Source organism: Emys orbicularis, chromosome 10, assembly GCF_028017835.1.
Source record: "Emys orbicularis isolate rEmyOrb1 chromosome 10, rEmyOrb1.hap1, whole genome shotgun sequence".
NCBI lineage: Eukaryota > Metazoa > Chordata > Testudines > Emydidae > Emys > Emys orbicularis.
The window spans coordinates 50,151,131-50,174,976 of NC_088692.1; the positions used below are offsets into that span (position 1 = coordinate 50,151,131).

General features: G+C 50.1%; 1 protein-coding gene across 2 annotated transcripts in view; it reads right to left on the minus strand.

Annotated features, from left to right (window-relative positions):
• The window catches only part of SEMA7A (semaphorin 7A (JohnMiltonHagen blood group)), an 80,872-nt gene that overhangs the window by 20,631 nt on the left and 36,395 nt on the right, over positions 1-23,846 (minus strand). For both annotated transcript variants that reach the window (XM_065412602.1, XM_065412601.1), the window contains 3 exons: positions 2,209-2,342; positions 1,238-1,279; positions 418-513 (listed from right to left, as the gene is read on the minus strand). In XM_065412602.1, coding sequence (XP_065268674.1) covers positions 418-513; positions 1,238-1,279; positions 2,209-2,342 — 272 coding nt within the window. The remainder of the gene's footprint in view (positions 1-417; positions 514-1,237; positions 1,280-2,208; positions 2,343-23,846) is intronic.

Genomic DNA, 23,846 nt, shown 5'->3' on the forward strand with positions numbered 1-23,846 from the left:
TTTACAGACAAGTGCATTGACTTGGCTGGTGTTTTCCTACATTCCCCTTTGCTGTTACTCACTAGAGATGCACGATCCTGCCTGTCCTCTGCCACAGACCGGATTTCCCAGGCAGGAGCAGAGAGTGGGTTCTGTCATGGACTATTAAACTCAGCTTCCACATAGGCTTTCCCCACATAGGCTTCAAAGCACTTTGCAAAGGAAGGGGAGCGTGATCATCATCTGCATTTGACAGATGGGGAAACTGAGGTACAGACAGGCAGAGCAATTTACTCTGGTCATAGGGCAGGTGAGTGGGGACAGAACCCCAGGTCCAATGGAGAAGACACTGGACTAAGCATCAGGTGACCCAGGTTCTAGACCTGCTCACCTGCAGGCTGAGCAACAAACACCCTGGCATCAAACTCCCTGGCTTACCAAGTTCCAGCAGGTGGGCTTGCAGGCATTTGTCCCACATATCAACAGCATGTCGTGGTACTTGCCAATGAAAGTCAGGTAGTTCTTCTTCTCCTCCTGGAAAAGAAAAAGGGGTGCATGAGCCACGGTAGATGGTTTAGTGAATCCCAGCTGCTCCAGGCCCAACCTTAGGAGCCCTGATAACACCACTAAGCTGGAGGAGATACCAGGATTTTTCTGGGTATTAAAGCCAGGAGGAACCATTCCCCATTGTGATCATCGGCTGTCCTCCTGATACAACACAGGCCAGAGAATTTTACTCAGGAAGGGGACAGCAGGATTGGAACACCCTCCAGAGCTCCAGTGTGGGACTCTCAGCCACCCCCACCCCGTAGCACAGAACTGACTCAATCTCCTAATTATACAATCCCCATATTAATGGAATTTGGTAACTTCATGTCTCCTGTTCACCCCCGTCCCGCCAGAATTTCCCACCCTGACCCTCAGTTCTTCTGACCCGTGTTCCCCCTGACTTAAGCCTACATCCTCCACCCCTCTAAGTTAGGGTGACCAGATGTCCCAATATTTGGGGCTTTTTCTTATATAGTCACCTATTACCCCACTCCCCATCCTGATTTTTCACACTTGCTATCTGGTCCCCCTACTCTAAGTGTCCATCAAAGTTCCTTCTACGCTGGGTGGCTTAGGAGTCCTACCGCTGAATGGAAAAGGTGCGCTAACAGAGCAGAGGTGAGAGTTATAAGGGCTCCTCTGGGCTATCTGGAAAACTCCTGATATTTCTCAGAGAGCTAAATCCACCTGGTGAGATCTCCAGACTTACTGGTTTTTGGCAGGCTCCTGAATCCTGTTCCGGGAAGTCCTCCTAGAGAAAAGGAATAAGCGTGGGTTAGTTCCTCCCCTTGCTAAACAACTGTCTGGAAGTGAATGACAAATGCTGGCAAAGTTCGGTGAACCCGTGTGCCACCCACAGACTCAGCTGGCCAGGAAGTTGGGGTGGCTGCCTGGCTGGGTCAACACTGATAGTCGGCACTTTCCCAATGGTTCCCATGTGGAAGCTGCGGTGTTGGGAGCACTTGGGAGGCTGGGCCGGTTCAGGGCCGGGTCTGGGAGTTTGGGATAAATGGAGGTAGAAGCGGGGCCGTAGGTGGGCAGAGGGCACAGCTGGGGGAACTAGTAGTGAGCTCAGGTCAGGATGCTGTCAGAGGGATGTCAGGAAGGGCTCAGGTCTCTTGCTGGGGGAAGTGAGTAGGCATCAGTGGCTGGGTAGAGGAGGGAGTGGTAAGAGGAACTGGGGTTTTCAGAGAGTTAACCAGACTGTCCATTTGTATGACAGCAAGAGGAGTGGTGTCTGTGCCTGACCCCTCAGGGGTTAACTTGCCTGTGGGGAGTGGAAGTGCATGGAGACAACTGGAGAAGATATCACCCATGCTCCCACTGCCCAGTCCATGGTATAATTCGGAGCCCAAACCCCATTGGTCTCCATCATCAGTGATGTCACTGGCTAGTGTATGTGACATCAGAATCACTAATGCGGAGGTCAAGCACTGGCTGGTCAGATCCCTAGATAGATTGTGCAGGGTGGTTAACCAGAGGGATTAAAGCACGGGGCTGGGTGTTGAGACACTGGCCTTCTCTTCCCAGCTTTGCCCTGACTTGCTGGAGGAGGCTGGGCAAGTCACTAACCTGCCCTGTGCCTCTGTTTCCCTAGCTATGCAATGGGGAGAATGTGGCTGAATGACTTCACAGTGAGCTTGGGAGGCTAAGCCATGCACATCTGTAAAGCCTCCTTACCGTGTGGTTACTGGAGCTCTCAAAGTCGAAGTAGTAGAGCTTTCCCTCCGCTCCCACCAAGAGAGAGGAATTCCCCTCCTCATGGTAGAGTGTTAGGAGATTCTCGTGCTTCTCCAGCGGAAAGCATCTCTCCCCTAGGAAACACAACAAAGAAGAGACTCAGCAGGAGTGTCCATGAATCCAGCAGGATCGTTGTCAGATGACCAGCCACCCTGCCCCACTGAGGAACAGGGAGTACACACACTGATCTATGCCTCTCAGCTAGTTACTCTCTTGCCACATGGTAAACCCAGCTGCAGAGACACACCCAGATCAAAGAGACAGTCACCAGGTGCAGTCATCAGTAACGCCACACCTGGCAGATGGGCTATCTAGTCTGGTACTCGGTGCCTTTCAGGAGGTGGCCCTAATGCCCATTGCACACTCACATGTGCCACACTGCACTGTGGGGTGGAATCACTTCTTGCCCTCACTTGTCCACCAGCACAAGGCTGGCACTGATCACACTGGCATGGTTCAGCCTCCAGCACAGAGGCACCTGAGCCAAACCCCTGCAAGCGGCCGCCCCGATCTTTGAGGGCACTCGGAATCCAGCCCCCCCCCCCCTCAGATCCACAACGTTTTGCAACTGGCCTGTAGCACAGGCCAAACCCCCAGATCCAGCCACCCCCAGATTGGGGGGGAGGTGGGAACAATCCAGATCCAAATGCAGGGGCTCAAGTCTCTCTACCTACCACACCAACAGCCACCCTCACTCCCACCCGCACACTGGTGTCTGCCAGCTGATGTCTCTCACTTCTGGCTCAGCATAAACAAGAAGAGAGCTAGAGAAGCAAGGCGGAGACAGACACAGAAAGGGCAGGGAGGAGCCGGATGCCCTTGCAGGGCCTGATGGAAGGGAAGGGTCGAGAATATTTGATGCAGGAGGGCAACAGATCAGAGTGGCTTGTCACTGACTCCAAAGCAGCTAGGTTATTGCTCTTCTTCACAGGCACCGCTAATTGCGCTGTGCATCTGACCCTTCTGTGTGCAGAGCAGGAAAGAGGATTACACAACTGCTAAGAAACCGGGGGAAGAACAGATGAGATTACAAGGCTGCAGCCCTCCCAGGCAGATGGGAACAACATGGCCAGACAGCCAGCATCCAGCCTTGAATCTGCCTGCCAGTGCCAGCGTTGCAGATTAGCCTCCTCCCCGTCTGTCCTCCCACAGGGCCAGAGTTGGTTCTTGGCTCTTAATCATACACTGCTCCCCCTACAGCAGCTCCCCACTACCTCAGAGTGCCAGGTAAACAAATTAACCAAACCTCACAAACCTAGAAACTAGGTCACCCCACTTTGCACATAGAGAAACTCAGGCAGGCCAAGCAGCGACGGGATCTTCCCCGCAGCAAGCCAGTGGCAGAGGTAGGAACAGCCCCCGCTCTGCGACTTACAGGCTCTGTGCTCTAACCACTAGCCCACACTGTTCCATTTTGCTGCACTCGCATGGCTCTTTCCCACCCAAGATCTAATAGACCAGAGGCAGCACGGGCTAGGTCAGGCCCCTGACACTGCTGAGTTCTATTGCTGACGCCATCAGTGGTCAGGCACATGCCGTCCAGCACTGCTGAGCCAACACCACCTCTGAAAAATCAGACTGTTGTTCCATGGCCAGGGGAGCCCCTCCTGCTCCCTGTGCCTCATGAGGGTAATAAAACTCACTACTGGGGAGGTGGCCTGGGGTTTACAAAGTGCAGTGAACTTAGCAAGCCCAGTCCCAGTGGGGAGGAGGATTGCTATTTATTCTTCGCTGACGCAGCAGTGCGCCGAGGGGCATTAGTGCAACAGCTGAGCTGCTGCGAAGATCCCTTCCCTGGAGAGGCTGTGGTGCGACTGCGTTGGTTACAGGACGGGGAATCCTCATTGCCAAGTCGACCTGTGATGATCACCCTTCCTGGGATTTGTTAGGTTCTGCTCCAGCTGGGCTGGGCTTAGAGGGAAGCTCTGGGCTTCTTCCTCTCCCCGGGGCAAGGGCCTCTCCTGTTGAGTCTCATGTCACAGCTGGCTTTGTGCGGTCTCAGGTCACAGCTGGGTTCTCTAGCAGAGTTCCCCTCCCACATCTCCCTTTGATGCCTGACCCTCCAGGCCTGGAGCCACAACCGGAGCAGAGAGGCCTGCAAATTCAGCCTCCAAGTGGGGGTGATGTCCCTGGGCAGCGTAGCTGCATCTGTGCCCCCGAGGGGGTGTCTATAATATAGTCTAAAACAGGGGCATGCGCTAGTCAGATCCCTCCACCGTCGCCACATCGCTGCACGCTCACTCGGATTGCAAACTGCAGGCTGGCCGCAAGACTTAGTGGGGAGCTAAACGGCAGCCTTGATGAAGAACATAAAGCCACTGGCCACCATCAGAAGCGGTATTTCCTGCCAGTACACAAAGGGTTAACAACGAGTGCATTGCATGACTTGTGCCCCCCCCAAGTTGCAGCAGGTTGCTACAGGCCAGAGCCTTCCTTGGCTGGCCTGGTACACTGTCCTGCTTGCTAGTGAGAAATCTCCCTGCTCTCCACTCTTCTTCCTCTATTGCAGTGTAGTCGCTCCTTTCTGCTGTGAGCTTCCTCCCAGCGGTGCCCTGCCACTAGCAGCGGACAGGAGGATCTTAGTTTTTCCTAGACTGGGGGCTGGGGCCGTATCACCATCTTCTCTATTAAGAGCCAGCCAGGAACACTTAAGTTGCTGTGTCCAAACTATTCAGAGATCTGTCATTGTACTGACTCTCTCTTACCCTGGCCATCTCGCTGTCCTGGTCTACACTTGGGCCTGCATCTTTTTAGCTAGGTTGGGGGCTAGAATCCCAGCCTAGACAAAGCCCGATGCGTGCGGCCGTATGGGAAGTCTGCAGTGATGCTGCCTGTGCTTTGCCCAACAGAGGGTCTGCCCTCACCACAAGAGCTGTGCATGGGCTAGCCTGCCTTGTTCAGTGAAGACAGCTGAGAGAGAGTGCGGCCTGGCGGAGACCCTGGGTACGTACTCGGCTCGGTTGCCCACGCTGCGCTGTCTTCACTGCTAGCATTACCCACGTTAGCTGGACTCCAGCTGGCTCGGGAGGCTAGCCCGGGCCCAGACGTCATTGTGGAGACAGACTGGCTTGTTGGGTCTTACACCAGCGGGATGTTCGCTTTCAGCCCAAGCGAGCCCGTTCTTTCCTGCTGAGAAGAATCAATCATCGCTGCGCATTGAGCCTCGAGTACAGGAGAAGGGGGCAGGGGAGAGTCTGCATCCCACATGAGCCAAGGGGAAAAAGGCCCCCGAGCAAGGAAATAAATCACCGGCACGTGCCTCTTGATTGACAGAGTCAATGCGCAGTGCGAGCAAAGGGCAGGCTGCACACGACCGAGCTTCCTGCCAGGCGCCTTCAGCCACTGCACAGGCTGCCTGCCTGTCCAGCACAGCTCCAGTACTCAGCAAAACAGAGGGCGCCTTGATTGTTCTGGTGGCTGCATTGTCTTCTCTGTGCTTCCGCCTCAAAAGCGGCAGCACCTGGGATTCCAGCATTGTGAGCTTCCTCCCAGCAGTGCCCAGCTGGGACTCAGCATTGTGAGCTTCCTCCCAGCAGTGCCCGGTCAATGCCACTCAGGAATCGAGCAGAGTGAGCACTTCCCTGGTAGTGTTGGCCAAGACTCCAGCAGTGGCTTGTCAGTGCCAGACCCCAGCAGTGTGAGCTTCCCCATATCACTGCCCATTTGAGTGTGGGCCCTGCCCCATTGTAAACCCTGTACTGGACCCTACACATCACCTACTGAGGCAGTGTTGTACCTTCAGGTCACTACACGCTGTGCCATGATGCTGCGACACGAGATGGCCAGGTTACCCCTCCTCCCTGCAAACAGAGGGCTCACCTCACCCTTGCAGGAGGCAGGACAGAACCACGAGAATGGGTGCACGATCCTTGTATATCCACAGCGGTCTGTATCGCCGTGCCCCAGCCCCGATTCTGCATCTTCACCAGAGGGGTTAAATTCCTCCCGCTCAGCCATTTGTACCGCCCCGTCAGCCTCTAGCGCAACTCTCTGTGGCTGCGCTGATCACCGCTTACTGTCAGCCAGTTTGGTCAACTGCAAGTCACTTCTAGGAAGCTCAATGCCCACCACATCCAGATGGAAAATGCAGCAAACCTCAAGCATGCGGTGTTGTGCAAGTCAATTGCAATCACAAAAGGGTTTGTGGGAAGAGGTCAGGGCAGCTCTGGTATAGTGCTAGAAAGTACCATCCCTTCAAAGCTTGGGAGAGAACGGTACATGGGGTTGCCTGCACACAATGCTCGTACAAATGCAGCCTGCTTGCTGACATGACCCGGTTGGGGTCTCCTACAGGATTTGCCCTCTGCAATCCCACAATGCTCCTTGCCTGAGCACCGTCTGTCTCGTGGCCTGGGTGGCTTTGCAGGCCAAGTTGCTCCTTGGTTGATCCCTTTTTTGCAGATCCAACAACTTGGGCATGTTCAAAGTGTTGGGTCCATGTTCACTGCTGAATCTTCACCAGATTGAAGACAGATGCAGACACTGAAGCACGGGGAGGTGAAGTGACTTGCCCAAGGTCACTCAGTGACTCAGTGGCAGAGCCTGGATTAGCACCCAGAAGTCCTGACTCCTGGCCAGTGCTGGGCAAATACTGCGCAAAGGTGTGTCCATGTCTTTCTTAAAGTGTGGTGCCCATAATAGCGACCTCAACTGACTATATCAAGGTAATAACAACGAGTGCCTTGGCTCCTCTAGGGTTTTACATCACCATAGCTACGTCCATGTAAAATCCACACCCCTTTTTGCAGGGAAGACATAGCCTACTTGCCTGGATAAATAAAAAGAGGAACCCGCTCATCTTATGCTACCAGCATACTCTAGCTCTTACTTGGGGGTCCAGTGACCTTTTTCCTCTTGTGTAACATTCGTCTTCGTCCTACGTTCAACAGCTGACCTAGGGGGATATATGCTGCCTTCAGACTTCCATTTCCCTTATGCAGCACAAGGCTGCTCACTTCATTTCTGCTGACCTCAATTTGGCTTTTTTGCAGTGTGGGTGTTTTGGGAACTGTATTTAGTTGAGCTCAGCCATACTCCAGAGCTCTGCTCAGACCCAAGCTTACACAGAAGCTAATGACTTGTTTCCCTTTGAGCAGCTACAATGAAAACAATAATTTTGCTAGCGCCAGAGCAGTAGTTGTTTTTCTTTCTGCCAGATACTTCAAAAGGGAGAGTTGGATAGCGGAACCCAAAATACACGGGCTTGCCAAGAGCCATGAGTGCTTGACTTGCAGCTTTGTTTGGACTCATCTACTAAACAGGGTTGAACCTGTCTGGTGCTTGGATAGGAGAACTCCAAGAAGATCCCAGGTGCTGGTACTCTTCTCTCTGAATTGGCACTACCCCCAGTGCACCCAGGAGTGCGGTGCTGGAAGTGCTGCCATTTGAGGGATTCCCCGTGTGACCTTGGGCATTGATTTCAATGGAAGTCAGGAGCCTCAATACATTTAAGGATTTGGGTGTGCCTCAGTTTCCCCCTCTGCACAATGGGCCTAGTAGTTCTGCCCTGCCTCACAGGGGTGTTGTGAGGAGATCACATGCCACAGTAATGGGGGCCGTATAAATAGACTAGATTTAAAGCCCAAAGCTTGCCCATGGATGGCCCTTTAAAGATCTCGTGGCACTTTGGGGCAAAAAGGGGTGCTACCCCCAATATCCTGGCCAAATTCCAACTTGATAAGCCGCATTCTGTATTCCTATTGGGGTTCCATTTTAACTCTAGCGGTGAGAATTTACTGACATGCCACGGCTACCATGATCCATTCCCAGAGGTGGCTGCATGTCAGAGGTAGGCGAGTTGATCCCCACTCATGGAGTCTCTAAACACCCTGGGATCCTTCTGGGTGAAAGGTGCTAGGTTGTTCTTTGATTAAGAGACCCAAACCCTCTCCAAGTCATGCTCCGCTTTCCCATGCAGAGCCCCAGACTGGCATTTTCAGTATCTGGTAGCACCCCATGTGCATTCTTGATCTCATTTCAGTGGAGGGGGGAAAATAAATAAATCGCAGTTCCCAGGAGAAGACTGACCCCTCAAAGGAGACAATGCCATGAAGAAGGCGGCTCCCCACCCACCCTCCAAATTCCCCATCAACTCTCTCTGAGATTTTCCATGACATTTTATCTGGTTCACACAAAAGCCCCAGCCAGCTGAAGAATCAATGGAGCAATTGTCATTTCAGATGCTAACCCGAGTGGTAGAATGCATACAAGAAAGGAGAGCTTTGTGCTTTGCAGGGAAAACAGCTAAATCAATTGCTGGCAGATACCATGACCTGAGCACAACAGAAGAATACGGGGCAAAGAGAGAGAGATAACAATAATGGGGGTAATGGAGAAGCACATAAGGAAAAAAGAAGGTGCTGTCATAGGAAAGTGCCTCCCATAATTAACTAACAAGAAGCGACCCATCCAAAGAGCAAATGCCACTTCTCGCAACTGCTAAGGGAACTTGCAAACATGGTCAATTGCACAGCAAGGGAACCAAGAAACAGGCTAGTTTCCATCCACCTGGGGCAGTTCATGTTATTTAGCTAAGCAGAAGGGCACCACAGCTGATCTTCAATCTCAGTCAGCTGTCCTTGCACATGACTTAGTAGGAATAAGCACATGCTTGATCTTTTACTTATGGGGAAGTGCGGAGGTGACTGGCCTCCTGGTACAAATGGCTCAAGCTTAGTGGGGAGTTGCCTTGATCTGCTCCTTCCAGGCACTGCAGTGTCTGGCACACAGGAACGTAGGATTGGCCCAACTAGACCAGATCACTGGTCCATCCAGTCTGGTATCCTGCCTCCAGCATTGATCAGAACCTGCTCCTTCGCAGGAAGATGAGCCCCTTTCACACCATGCCCTCATACTGCACATGGCCAATTGTACAATGCTCCAGCCAGATTTGGGGGTGGGGAGGGAGATTTCTTTCCTGACTCCCCACCCCCCGCCTCCCCAAACGTAACCAGTTTATGCTCCAAAGCCAGAGCCAGTGTGGTCTAGTGGATTAGGTCTGCTGGTCTCATGAGCATAGGCGTTCAGAGTAACCAAGTTCTACTGATGGCTCACCGGTGGTTTGAGCAAATCACTCCTCACTTCTGTAAATCAGAGTCTGTAAAAGAGGGATATTAGCTACCTGCCCCCCCAGATTTCAGGAGGAGGAAGTGGCTAATGTGTGTAGAGGGTGTCAATGCTCCTAAATGCGAAGGCTTTAGTATTAGTGCCTGACTACAAATATCACCAGACATTAGTACAAGTATTAGTGAGTCGTTAATTCATTAGTGCTTTAAGAGCCTCGGTTGGAAATTCTTATGGCGGCTCGGATATGGTCAGTTAGCAGGACTCCCCAGTCCTCTATTTCTGTTCTCTTTTTAAAAATAAAAAGAACCATCAACATCCTGGAAACCCCTTCAAAGGAGAGGAGCGCAGAGGGGCTCATTCAGAGAAATAGATCTCAGTAGGGGGAATCCCTTCTCGTTTCCATGTAAAACCACACAGAGGTCAGCTGCTCTATTTATGGTACTTACCTGGCTCCCATTGCAGTAGTATTGGCTACGTCACAACACATGCTGTGCTATTATCCCCATTGCATTGATGGAGAATTGAGGAAGAGTGAGACGCAGGGATGGGCCCAAGGTCACACAGCAAGGGTGCTGCACTAACCACTGATCCATCCTTCCTCCCCAGCATGCACATGGGTCTATGGACAATGATAGCAGGGTATTTGCTCTGGCACAAGGCCGCGTTCTGCTTGTGTTACACTGCAGACAGGTGACCCAGGGAGATGTCAACTCACTGCTGTCATCAGTGGTGTAGCTACGGACAGGTAGGGTGAGCTAGGGCGGCAAGCGAGGAGCAGCAGCCAGTGATCAAAGGAGAAGGGGGACACGTGAGATTTTCGTGTGCTCAGTCACAGGTTTCCCGATGAGTGGGAGACTGGCTAAAGGACTGATCGGACATGGCTCTCTGCTCAAAGCAGCTCCCTCAGTCACTGGCCAGGGGGCCCAGAGATCTGTGTTCAGCTGGACCTGGTCCTGCTGCTGTATCCACCCAATTGTGCGCTAAGTTCCAATCAGCCCCAATTGACAGCACAAGCCACACTCAGGCCGTGATCCAAAGGCAATGGGCCGGCACAGGTGGCACAGGTGGCAGCTATGATCTGGCCTGCGGACCCCATATTGCCCAGCTTGGTTCTCATATTCCAGGAGTCTGTAGAGCTGGCAGGTAAAAAAAAAAAAAAAAAAAAGTCTCCTCTTTACTCGTGACCTGATCTGGTGTGATCAGGGGTCACTGAGAGGCAACAGGGACAAGCCCCCCCCCCCCCCCCCATTGCTGTTCTTACAGAGTTACTGGTTGGCGTAAACCTGACCTTTCTGTGGAGCCGGCCTGGTGACAACCGAATGGATTCACCCCTTCCCAGGGACCAGAACAGGCCATGATCTGGTTGTTGGGGGGTGGAGGAGGTGTGTGTGTGGGGGGCACAGGAAGTCTCCCAACACAGGCACTGGGTTGCAAGGCCCATACAGAGGGGATGGGGGGGGAGGGAGACTGGGAATGAGAGGGGGCAGGCTGGTGTCACAGCCCAATGGCAGCTGGGGATGGGCTGCTGTAATTTTGGCCCTTGGAACAGACCAGGAGAGGGAGGGGGCAGGATGGCTTAAAGCCACCGTGGTCCCACCCCGCTGGGCTGGGTCTGTGTGCGCAGTGATGCAGCGCACCATCGCCCCTTCCACATTTCCTTTTAGCCCAGGACAGCGGGAAGGGTTGTCAGTCTCTCTCATAGACTTTAAGGGACCCTCATGATCATCTAGTCTGAGCTCCTGAATATCGCAGCCACAGATTTTCACACACCCCCTCCTGTAATAGACCCCTAACCTCTGGCTGAGTGACTGAAGGCCTCAAATCGTGGTTTAAAGACTTCAAGTTTGAGAATTCACCATTGACATGAGTTTAAACCTGCAAGTGGCCCATGCCCCATGCTGCAGAGGAAGGCAAAAAAAACCCATGGTCTCTGCCAATCTGATCTGGGGGGAAATTCCTTCCTGACCCCAAATGTTGCGATCAGTTAGACTCTCATGAGACTAGACTCTCACAATGACTTAGCACTCAGGCCAGGTTGAGCAAACCAGTTTGTGTGGTCGCCAGCTTCTTCACTTCAGAAAACACCCAGGGCTTGTCTGTGTCTTGTGGCTCCTCGCCAGTCCCGTCACTTCTCTGTGGTAGGCCACTGGGACCGGTCTTCCTCTTGCTTCTCCTCAGCCTCTCGGGCTTTCCCACGCTCCCCAAACCCCTGGTAGAAACGGGCCATGGAGCTAGTTTGGGGTCCAAATGGTCCCAGAGGGATTTTGGTTGGGTTCCATCTCTCTGGTCAGGGACTGATCTGGGGTCCTCTTGAGCTAAAGAGCCAAACCCTCAGTGGGCTTGACTTGGGAGACCTGTCATGCTCCAGTCTGTGGCTGCACCTCCCTGCCAGCACCAGTTCATACCCTGGTGAGAGAGCCAGTAACCAGGGCCGGTGCAACCCATTAGGCGACCTAGGCAGTTGCCGAGGGCTCTAACATTTGGGGGGTGGCGAGCCGGATCTTCGGCCGCCCCGGTTGGGGGCGGCATTTCAGGGGCAGGACCTTCCGCCACCTCTGTCGGGGGCGGGACCTTCCGCCGCCTAGGGTGGCAAAAAAGCTGGCGGCGCTCCTGCCAGTAACCCTTCACCCTGGGGTGCTGCACAGCCACATGGCCAAGCAGAGGCAGGGAGAAGGCATAGGGACCACTGCAGCTATGGGATTGTTTGCCCTGGGGTCTGGGAGTTCCTTGCCTTCAACTTTGTGATAAAGTGCTGTGAATAGGGTAAGGCTGAGGGGAATTTGTGGAGTTCTTGGTCCTCTGGTCCCCAAGTGGACCAGGATACGTTGCAGGGGGAACCTAAGCAAGGAAGGGACCTCTGGGTAGGAGCACCTTCTAGTTCTCTGCTAAAGGACATCATAATTATCCCCATTTTACATACAGGGAAGCTGAGGAACAGAGGAGAGAAGCGACTTGCCCAAGGAATAGAGGGCTCTATTTCTTGGGCAGGTCATAAGAACGACCGTACTGGGTCAGATCAAAGGTCCATCTAGCCCAGTATCCTGTCTACTGACAGTGGCCAATGCCAGGTGCCCCAGAGGGAGCGAACCTAACAGTAATGATCAAGAGATCTCTCTCCTGCCATCTATCTCCACCCTCTGACAAACAGAGTCTAGGGACACCATTCCTTACCCATCGTGGCTAATAGCCATTAATGGACTTAACCTCCATGAATTTATCCAGTTCTCTTTTAAATGCTGTTATAGTCCTAGCCTTCACTCCTCAAGTAAGGAGTTCCACAAGTTGACTGTGCACTGTGTGAAGAAGAACTTCCTTTTATTTGTTTTAAACCTGCTGCCTATTAATTTCATTTGGTGACCCCTAGTTCTTGTATTATGGGAATAAGTAGATAACTTTTCCTTATCTACTTTCTCCACATCACTCAATTTTATATACCTCTATCATATCCCCCACTAGTCTCCTCTTTTCCAAGCTGAAAAGTCCTAGCCTCTTTAATCTCTCCTCATATGGGACCCCCTCCAAACCCCTAATCATTTTAGTTGCCCTTCTCTGAACCTTTTCTAGTGCCAGTATATCTTTTTTGAGATGAGGAGACCACATCTGTACGCAGTATTCAAGATGTGGGCGTACCATGGATTTATGTAAGGGCAATAATATACTCTCCGTCTTATTCTCTATCCCCTTTTTAATGATTCCTAACATCCTGTTTGCTTTTTTGACCGCCTCTGCACACTGCGTGGACGTCTTCAGCGAACTATCCACGATGACTCCAAGATCTTTTTCCTGATTAGTTGTAGCTAAATTAGCCCCCAACATATTGTATGTATAGTTGGGGTTATTTTTCCCAATGTGCATTACTTTACATTTATCCACATTAAATTTCATTTGCCATTTTGTTGCCCAATCACTTAGTTTTGTGAGATCTTTTTGAAGTTCTTCACAGTCTGCTTTGGTCTTAATTATGTTGAACAGTTTAGTATCATCTGCAAACTTTGCCACCTCACTTTTTACCCCTTTCTCCAGATCATTTATGAATAAGTTGAATAGGATTGGTCCTAGGACTGACCCTTGGGGAACACCACTAGTTACCCCTCTCCATTCTGAGAACTTACCATTAATTCCTACCCTTTGTTCCCTACCTTTTAACCAGTTCTCAATCCATGAAAGGACCTTCCCTTTTATCCCATGACAACTTAATTTACGTAAGAACCTTTGGTGAGGGACCTTGTCAAAGGCTTTCTGGAAATCTAAGTACACTATGTCCACTGGATCCCCCTTGTCCACATGTTTGTTGACCCCTTCAAAGAACTCTAATAGATTAGCAAGACACGATTTCCCTTTAGAGAAACTATGTTGACTTTTGCCCAACAATTTATGTTCTTCTAGGTGTCTGACAATTTTATTCTTTACTATTGTTTCGACTAATTTGCCTGGTATCGACGTTAGACTTACTGGTCTGTAATTGCCGGGATCACCTCTAGAGCCCTTTCAATATTTAATATTTAATATTTAAATATTAGCATCACATTAGCTATCTTCCAGTCATTGGGTACAGAAGCCGATTTAAAGGACAGGTTACAAACCCTAGTTAATAGTTCCGCAATTTCACATTTGAGTTTTTTCAGAACTCTTGGATGAATGCCATCTGGTCCTGGTGACTTGTTAATGTTAAGTTCATCAATTAATTCCAAAACCTCCTCTAGTGACACTTCAATCTGTGACAGTTCCTCAGATTTGTCACCTAAAAAGCCGACTCAGGTTTGGGAATCTCCCTAACATCCTCAGCCGCGAAGACTGAAGCAAAGAATTTGTTTAGTTTCTCCACAATGACTTTATCGTCTTTAAGCGCTCCTTTTCTATCTCTATCATCGAGGGGCCCCCACTGGTTGTTTAGCAGGCTTCCTGCTTCTAAAAAACATTGTTATTACCTTTTGAGTTTTTGGCTAGCCGTTCTTCAAACTCCTCTTTGGCATTTCTTATTACATTTTTACACTTAATTTGACAGTGTTTATGCTCCTTTCTATTTACCTCGCTAGGATTTGACTTCCACTTTTTAAAGGAAGTCTTTATCTCTCACTGCTTCTTTTACATGGTTGTTAAGCCATGGTGGCTCTTTAGTTTTTACTGTGTTTCTTAATTTGGGGTATACATTTAAGTTGGGCCTCTATTATGGTGTCTTTAAAAAGCGCCCATGCAGCTTGCAGGGATTTCACTTTAGTCACTGTACCTTTTAATTTCTGTTTAACTAAACCCCTCATTTTTGCATAGTTCCCTTTTTGAAATTAAATGCCACAGTGTTGGGCTGTTGAGATGTTCTTCCCACCACAGGGATGTTAAATGTTATTATATTATGGTCACTATTTCCAAGCGGTCCTGTTATTACCACCTCTTGGACCAGCTCCTGCGCTCCACTCAGGACTAAATCTAGAGTTGCCTCTCCCCTTGTGGGTTCCCGTACCAGCTGCTCCAAGAAGCAGTCATTTAAAGTATTGAGAAATTTTGTCTCTGCATTTTGTCCTGAGGTGACATGTTCCCAGTCAATATGGGTAATTGAAATCCCCCACTATTATTAAGTTCTTAATTTTGATAGCCTCTCTAATTTCCCTTAGCATTTCATCACCACAGTCACGGTCCTGGTCAGGTGGTCGATAATAGATCCCTAATGTTATATTCTTATTAGAGCATGAAATTACTATCTGTTGCTTCTCTCCTCTGTTCCTCAGCTTCCCCATCCATCACATCCCAGTGCTCCATCCACTAGACTGCACTGTCTTTGCCTTTCCATACAGGGAATCTGGTGTCTCTTTGCTCACACTGTCCTGTCTCTGCCCAGGCTACAAAAGAGGTGGGATTTGTCAACACCCCATGCACAGAGGCTGTGGGTACTGAACTAAGGGGTTCATTTGCTCTCCCTTCCCCCTGAACAAGGAGGGATTGTGATCTCCCACATCACCAGCTGCTGCCCAGGTGGTGAGGCTGGCACATCAAGGCCATTGTTTATCAGGTCCCCTTTGTCCTGCACCGTGTGTCATTACTCCAGCTAAGGGCAGCACCGTGATGGCACTTGTATCATTTCAAGGCTATGCTCACCGCTGAATGATAAACTGTAACACCCAGAAAGACAGTGTGTGCTGGGCAGGATATGCAGAGAAGATATAAGCCTCTAATGGCCAACAGACATTTCACACAGCAAGATCCTGCTCTGCCTGAGACTGGAAAGAGGGGCGAAAAAGCTCAGCTGGAGAGGATAAATAGCTGCTCTCGGACAGATCCACAGGGAGCTGTGCAAAAATCCCAATTATTATTATTCAGCAGTGCCCAGAGGTGCTAGGTGCTGCAGGCCTTGATCCTGCTATTCAGGGCAGAGCCCAGGGTCTGTGGGAAACCCCACCGAACTCAACAAGTTCTGCATGGATGGGCCTACGTGGCTGCGATTGCAGGATCAGGGCCCTAGAGGGAGACACGGTACCTGCCCTCCAAAGCTTATCTAAGACAAACAGGATACGTAGGGAGAGGGCTGCATCCCTGTCCATCCTGGCTAATAGCCATTGATGGACCTATTCTCCATGAACTTCTTTTTGGAACCCTGTTATAGTTTTGGCCTTCACAACATACCCTAGCAATGAGTTCCACAGGTTGACTGTGCGTTGTGTGAAGAAATACTTCCTTTTGTTTGTTTTAAACCTGCTGCCTATTAAATTCATTTGGTGACCCCTAGTTCTTGAGTTATGCAAAGGAATAAATGAATAAGGAAATGTTACATTCTCTACACCAGTCAACATTTTATAGACCTCTATCATATCCCCACTTAAGTCTCTTTTCCAAGCTGAAAAGTCCCAGTCTTTTTAATCTCTCCCCATATGGAAGCTGTTCCATACCCCTGATCATTCATGTATAAAAAGCAAATCAGCCTTCATGCTTCTGCTTCAGGATGCTAGCTAAGGAGCGACTGCCTGGGGCTGGGAGGACGCTTCCATCAAAGGCATGTTGTTGCAAAATTCTCCCTAGCGGGGATTGATATACCATCCTTTGAAACTGGCTAGTGGGCTAGATGGACCATCAGTCATGGCAAATTTCATGCTCCTCCTGTGTAACCATAGAGTTGAGCAGAGAGGCAATTCCATTTTGGGGAAGATTTCAGTATTTTGAAATCTGGTTTATTCCGACTCTATATTACAACAAAACATTTCGAAACCCTCCGCAAAAGGGAAGGAGCTGTGCAACCTGCAAGTCCTCGACCCTAAAGCAATCTGCTGGATGGGCTGCCCCCAAGCAATGGGCCCTGGAAGCCTGGGAACTGATGGAAACCTGCCTGGCAGGCGGTGTGTGTGCTGGGGTTCCGTCAGAGCTGCATCAGACCGTCTCTGTGGAATAGGTCGAATTTGCCAAATCGGAACAAAAAGGTTTCCGTGGGATTTTTGCGACCAGCTCTTAGAATTGTTCTGATTGGAGAAAGTTAGGTTTAGAATTAAGCCATGTACAGAGCAGCATCATTTATAAGAACACAGGAAATGACTCACCAGGACAAGCCAATGGGCCCTGAACTCTGGTACCCTGTCGGATGGGGCTAATACTGGATATTTGAGAATATGCAACAATGACCGAGTGCCCTAATGATGCCCCTAATTGTGCCATACTATACTATCCTTCCTGACTCCAGCTGGGAAATCAGCTTAGAAGCATGAGCATCAATAACCCTGGTAATACTCAATCTTCCATGCTCAAGGGATGCACAGCAACACGTCTCCATGGGGTGCAGCGAGTGTATTGCAAAGGCATCAGCCATTACTGGCCTGATTTTCAAAGCTACCGAGCAAACCTAAGTGGGGGTTGCAAGCACTCGTCCCCTTTGATAATCAGGCCACCTGCACTCTGCTTGTTTTTAATTAGTCCATATTTCTATTCCAGTAGTTCCCAGAGGCCCCCTGTTATGCTAGAGACTGGAAAGTAGAATTCACGTACAGCCCTGGATCTTAGCGAATCAGTTTCAACGGAAGAGCAGAACGGTGGCCTGGGATGCCAGTTTAAGTAATATAGCCCCAGCTCTTACAGAAAAGGCACCAGGACCTTTAGCTTCCATCTAGACAGCCATCACCAGAGACAGGGAGATGAAACCTCACCACAATGCATGGCAGCTTTACCATGGTGTGACCCACCTAGCGTCATGAGGTGGGTGCACTGGGTGCCACTTTAAGTCCTACTGTGGGATGTCAGACCCTGCATGGAGAGTGCTCCCACCTGAGCCTCAATCCCTTTCTGTTCTGCTCCCTCACAAGCACATTTACTGCGTCCTGTAGTTCCTGGCTTTATTCTTTACTGCACTCAATGAAAGATGAGGGCAGGAAGGAAGGAAACACTTCAGGACAAATCGGAGGCACTTCACACCTTGGCTTCAAGTTTCTGGATAAGAATCCTGGGGAAAGTGCTGTCCTGGGGGTCTAAAGCCCTCATAAACCTGAGGGGATGGAGGGCGAACCTACGGCGGGCTTCTGAGCTCTCACAACTCATCGAGTGCTGGGGATTTAAAAAAAAAAAAAAAAAAAACCCTCAAAACTATTTTAAAAATAATCCCAAGGAAAAGAGACAGCTAGCGACAGAGCAGGGATTTGGGAATTCTGTGGGAGTCCCCACTGTGGCAGGAACCCTCATAAATTTCCAACAAGACAGACGGATCAGAGCCTTACATCCCTTCCGTGGTGCCAAGTCACACACGGCTAAGCCCCTGCACCGGGAATGAGGCCAGAGGTACCAAGTACATCCTGCATTCCATGCTTTGAGACAGCATTTTAGTAAGAATATTGCTGATCTATAAACAGAGTGGAGCTGCGGACAGGGCTGTCCCATCCGGACTCAACCCACTTCAATTGGAAGGGCTCAGTATAGCCAAGGTACGGGCAGGGGAAGCAGCAGCCTTGGGATTCTGGCCAGCACTAACTCAGGCCTGGTCTACACTACCCGCCTGAATCGGCGGGTAGAAATCGACCTCTCGGGGATCGATTTATCGCGTCCCGTCAGGACGCGACAATCGATCCCCGAATCGACGCTCTTACTCCACCAGCGAAGGTGGGAGTAAGAGCCGTCGGCGGGAAGCCGCGGAGGTCGATTTTGCCGCCGTCCTCACAGCGGGGTAAGTCGGCTGCGATACGTCGAATTCAGCTACGCTATTCGCGTAGCTGAATTTGCGTATCTTAAATCGACCCCCCCCTGTAGTGTAGATGTAGCCTCAGTGCTTTGCCAGCACAGCCCATCTGCTGACCTGTCCCTTGAACTTTAACAGGAACTCGAAGTACAAGCCCGTTTTAGACATCCTCAAAACAAGGAAACGCAGCAGTTCAGCTGGTGCCTGTCAATGACGTGCAGAGCAGGTTCTTTCCTGCTGCTGTTTCCCTATTTTCCCCTACAAAGTAAATCTGAGAGAGAGTTACAATTTACAGATGCACACCCCGCTCATTGGAAATTTACAAGGGTTCCTGCCACAGTGGGGACCCCCCCAGAATTCCCAAATCCCTGCTCGGTAGTGATCGGTCTCATTTTTAAAATAATTTTAAAAAAAATTTGAAGAAATAATTCCTAGGGTTATTTTTAAAAATTCCCCAACTCTAGATGAGTTGTCAGAGCTCAGAAGCCCACCATAGGTTTGTCCTCCATCCCCTCCAGTTTATGAGGGCTTTAGAGCCACAGAACACTACTTTCCCTGGGATTCTTATCCAGAAGCATGAAGCCAGGGTGTGAAGTCCTGGGACACCCCAATCTTGCCAGTGAAGGTGGGTGGGAGGGAGGGGGGTGGGGTCTTCCCCTCCACAGCCATCTCATTTGGAAATTCAGTTCATCGTTGCTTTTGCTCTTGACTTCCATAGTTACCAGAGTACTTCCTAATCTGTAATGTATTGTCACAAACACCCCCGGGACTGAGAGGCCAGGCACAACTATTATCCCCACTGTACAGATGGGGAAACAGTCACGGAGTGGCTCAGTGACTTGCTGAAGGTCACACAGGGTGGCTGTGGCAGAGCAGGGAGTTGAACCCAAGCAAGTGCTCTAACTACTGAACAATCCTCCCTCTCCTTAGCACCTCTCTGCTGTTCTTATTTCTCTCTAACTGAATTGGAGCAAATTAAGGCTGGGGTTTGCAAAGGAGCAGGGAAGAGCCCAGCCCCCCAGCAAATGTCCATGAGACTGGAACGCTGAAATCCCAGAGCTTACATCAGTATAGCCTAAATACCCCCAGAGGACACCTGCCACCAGAAGATCTCAAAGCACCTTCCAGCAACGAGTAAGAATTCTTAACCCTTCTTTTCCAGAGGGGGAAACGGAGGCACAGGGTGGTGAAGGGAGGGAGGGATAGCTCAGTGGTTTGAACATTGGCCTGCTAAACCCAGGGTTGTGAGTTCAATCCTTGAGGGGGGCCATTGAGGGAACTGGGGTAAAAATCTGTCTGGGGATTGGTCTTGCTTTGAGCAGGGGGTTGGACTAGATGACCTCCTGAGGTCTCTTCTAACCCTGATATTCTATGAAGGCGACTTGTCCAAGGTCCATCACTGATTCAGTGCCAGAGCTGAGACCAGACCCCAGCTGGCCTGAACCCCAGCTATGTGCTCAGAGCACCAGGTCATACTGACTCTCTGCTGTGGCTAAGCATGTGGGGACTATAGATCAGTAAAGCCCCAAACACAAAATGAACATGTATCGAGTGCTGGGCATGGCTGCCATCTTGTTTCTCATCTATTGCTGAAGGGGGTTAGTAGATAGTGGAGCAGGAGTTCTGCACCTCTGAGACTCAGCATATGTCCAGTAGTTGCTCGTTGAGTACGAAAAAAGGCTGGGGTCAATAAGGTACGAGGGAGGGGACATCTATATCTCACACACCTCTCCCTGTCCCAGAGCTACAGCTCAAGCTGTTTCCTGCTCCCTGCCATGGCATGGTCCCAACAGGGCCTGAGACATTCTAGGGGGCTCAGATTTATCCTTCTTGCTCTCCACTGCTCAGATTCTTTGCCACTGTCCATAGATTATCATGAGGCCCTTCCCGGAAATCATAACAGTGGCATCTGCATTTATCGTCCCTGTCTGGGAGTCTAAATATAAGAGGAGCTGGTGACTGGCTGTGGGGACGTTTATTTCTGCCAACTTCTGTCTGCAGTTTTTAAAAGCTGTCAGCACCCCATCCTCCCAGACAGGCGCGGAGCAGGAGGGGAGAGGATCAGACCAGATGGCTGCTCCTTTATCCGAGGGAGTCAGTGAAGCTTGTGGCATATGAACAGCATTGGCTGATCAGTGTCTGAGACATAACAATGTGCTGCCAATATTTTAACTGAAGGCTCCCATAGGAGCATTTCTCAGAAGCGTCCCGGGGTGGGTGTGCGGCCAGGATGAAGCTACATCTCTGAGCCCCAAGGAGGAGCCCTCCGTAGCGGGGTTGGTTAGTGATACCTAGAGAGGTGAGACCCCAGTAGAGGTGTGTGGGGGGGGGATCCAGCCCAACCCCTCCTTCAGCCTGGTGATGGCATTTTAACTCAGGGCCTCTCTGTGGAATCAGTGACCTTGCCATGGTAAATCAGTCATTTGAATTTAGGAAAGATGTGGACACATTTGAGAGAGCACAGAGGAGAGCCACAGAAAGGATCAAGGGTTTAGAAAACCTGATCTAGGAGGGAAAAGTTTAAAAAGCAGAGCATGTTTAGTTCTGGGAAAAGAGATTGAGGGGAGACCTGATAATCTTCAGATATGTTACAGGCTGCTATAAAGAGGACAGTGCTCGATTGTTCTCCATGTCCATTGAAGGAGGCACAAGGAGTAATGGGTTGAATCTGCAACAAGATTTAGGTTAGATATTAGAGTTAGGAAAAACTTTCTAAGGTGGTTAAGCTCTGGAACAGGCTCCCAAGGGAGGTTATGAAATCCGTCATTGGAGGTTTTTAAGAACAGGTCGGACAATCACCTGTCAGGGCTGGTCTAGGTTTACGTGGCCCTGCCTCAGTGCAGGGAGCTAGACTTGGTAATCTTTCCAGCCCTACCTTTCAATCATGCTAGGATTTACATAGCGCTTTTCATCCCCAAAGCACTTCATGGACTACAGCTGAAAGGTTCAAATCTGCCCAAATCCCATGGGGTTTCAGCGAGATTTGGGGAACTAACTCTGAGAATCCTTTGGCAAGCCCAGGCTGCATACACAACCGCTCTGAAACACGGTCACTTCTGGGACAGAGGGCAGCAGCCAGAGACAGACAGTGAGAAAACCACTGGTCTAAACAGACACGCCAGGCACAAGGGAGATGAAAGGGGTAAAAGGGGCTTCTCATGAGCATGCAGCATTTTACTGTCTGATCTACCCAATGATCCTTGTGTGACGGGTTGGATCACAGAAACCCACTTGGGAGCTGCCACCCAATGTACCAAGACTACTTCTATTCCTGTTTTCCCTGCCAGCTCAGGACTCCAGCACCCGGTCTTGCTGAGCCAGACACTCCCGTCTGCTCCAACACAGACCCAGGGTCTGAATAACTTGCCCCAAAGCTGCAAGTTTACCTGAAAACAGCTCACAGAAGTGTGCTTGTCTCTAGCACTCAGATGCCCAACTCCCAATGGGGTCTAAACCCAAATAAATCCGTTTTACCCTGTATAAAGCTTATACAGGGTAAACTCAAATTGTTCACCCTCTATAACACTGATCGAGAGATATGCACAGTTGTTTGCTCCCCCAGGTATTAATACATACTCTGAGTTAATTACTAAGTAGAAAGTGATTTTATTAAATCCTACAGAAAGTAGGATTTAAGTGGTTCCAAGTAGTAACAGACAGAACAAAGTAAGTCACCAAGCAAAATAAAATAAAATGCGCAAATCTATGTCTAATCAAACTGAATACAGATACTGAAGCATCTCGGAGGGTGAGATTAAGTTTTTTCTCAGACTGGACACCTTCCAGGTCTGGGCACAATTCTTTCCCCTGGTTCAGCTCTTGTTCCAGCTCAGGTGATAGCTAGGGGATTCTTCATGATGGCTCCTCTCCTCCTCTGTTCTCTTCCACCCCTTTATATATCTTTTGCATAAGGCGGGAACCCTTTGTCCCTCTGGGTTTCCACCCCCCCCTCACTGGAAAAGCACCAGGTTAAAGATGGATTCCAGTTCAGATGACATGATCACGTCACTGCAAGACTTCATTACCCATTTGCCAGCACACACACATATACAGGAAGAACTAACACAGCTGCTACTCTGAAACCTGTCACATATACAGGAAGACTCACAGGTAAACACAGCCATCTGCAGACAATGGGAGCCATCAAGATTCCAAACCATTAATGGCCCACACTTTGCATAATTACAATAGGCCCTCAGAGTTATATTTCATATTTCTAGTTTCAGATACAAGAGTGGTACATTTATACAAATAGGATGATCACACTCAGTAGATTATAAAGCTTTGTAATGATACCTTACAAGAGACTTTTTGCATGAAGCAAATTCCAGTTACATTATATTCACTTATGTTTTTATAAAACCATATAGACCGCACAACATCACACCTTGCTCCTCCAAAAAGGGCTGGGGTGGGAGAATTGTACCCACGCAGACCAGACAGGACCTTAGCTTTGAAGGTCTCATGCCAGACTCCAGTAAACTGCCTGGAATGGAAGTGCCAAGAGGACCTTGGCCTCACCCAGATTGGAAGAGTTAGTGCTAAGGAGAGACTTATTTTTATCCTAGACCACTGATTTCTGAAACTCTCTGCAGTGTGAGCAGGGGAGCCAAAGTTCAACCAGAGGTTGTGAGGAGAAGATGGCAGCCTGCCAGGCGCATTGCAGAGTAATAGCTCCCTGCTCTGAGGCAGGGCCAAGTAAACCTAGACCAACCTTGACAGGAGATTGTCCGACCTATTCTTAAAAACCTCCACTGACGGGGATTTCACAACCTCCCTTAGAAGCCTGTTCCAGAGCTTAACCACCTTAGAGTTAGAAAGAAGGAATGTGGGGGTCACATATCCCCCCCCCAGATTGCTTGGTCACATGATGAGGCCGAGCCCCCTCCCTGCCAAGCAAGCTGTGCGGGGCATGGAGAGGCAGGAGGGGAGGAACAGCTGGGAGCTGCTCGGAGGTGCCGCTGCTTTTCCGGAATGGGGGGCAAGGCATGACTCGAGCTGTTCTGGGGTAGTGGCCCCCCACTGTCAGCAGGCACTGGTCATCTATGGTTTAATCACTAGGACACTGTGTTACAATCTAAACAGACAAGCCAGACGCCAGGGAGGTGACAGAGGTAAAAGGTGTTCCTTGTTAGCGCACAGCATTTTAGTCTCATCTACCCTCCCGCACACTGCCAGCGTCCCCTGAAAACTCCCAAGTGAGCCTCTCTTTGCCAAACAGCTGCTCTCTCTTACACTTGGAACAAATGCCAGAGGGGATGCAGCTGGTCCCATTCAAGGTCACTGCCTCTTTGCTGGAGGTAGAGGGCGAGCAGACAAGAGCAGCACATTGTTATTCCCACCTCTATCCCCACGGTGCTGGCAGCACCTGCCA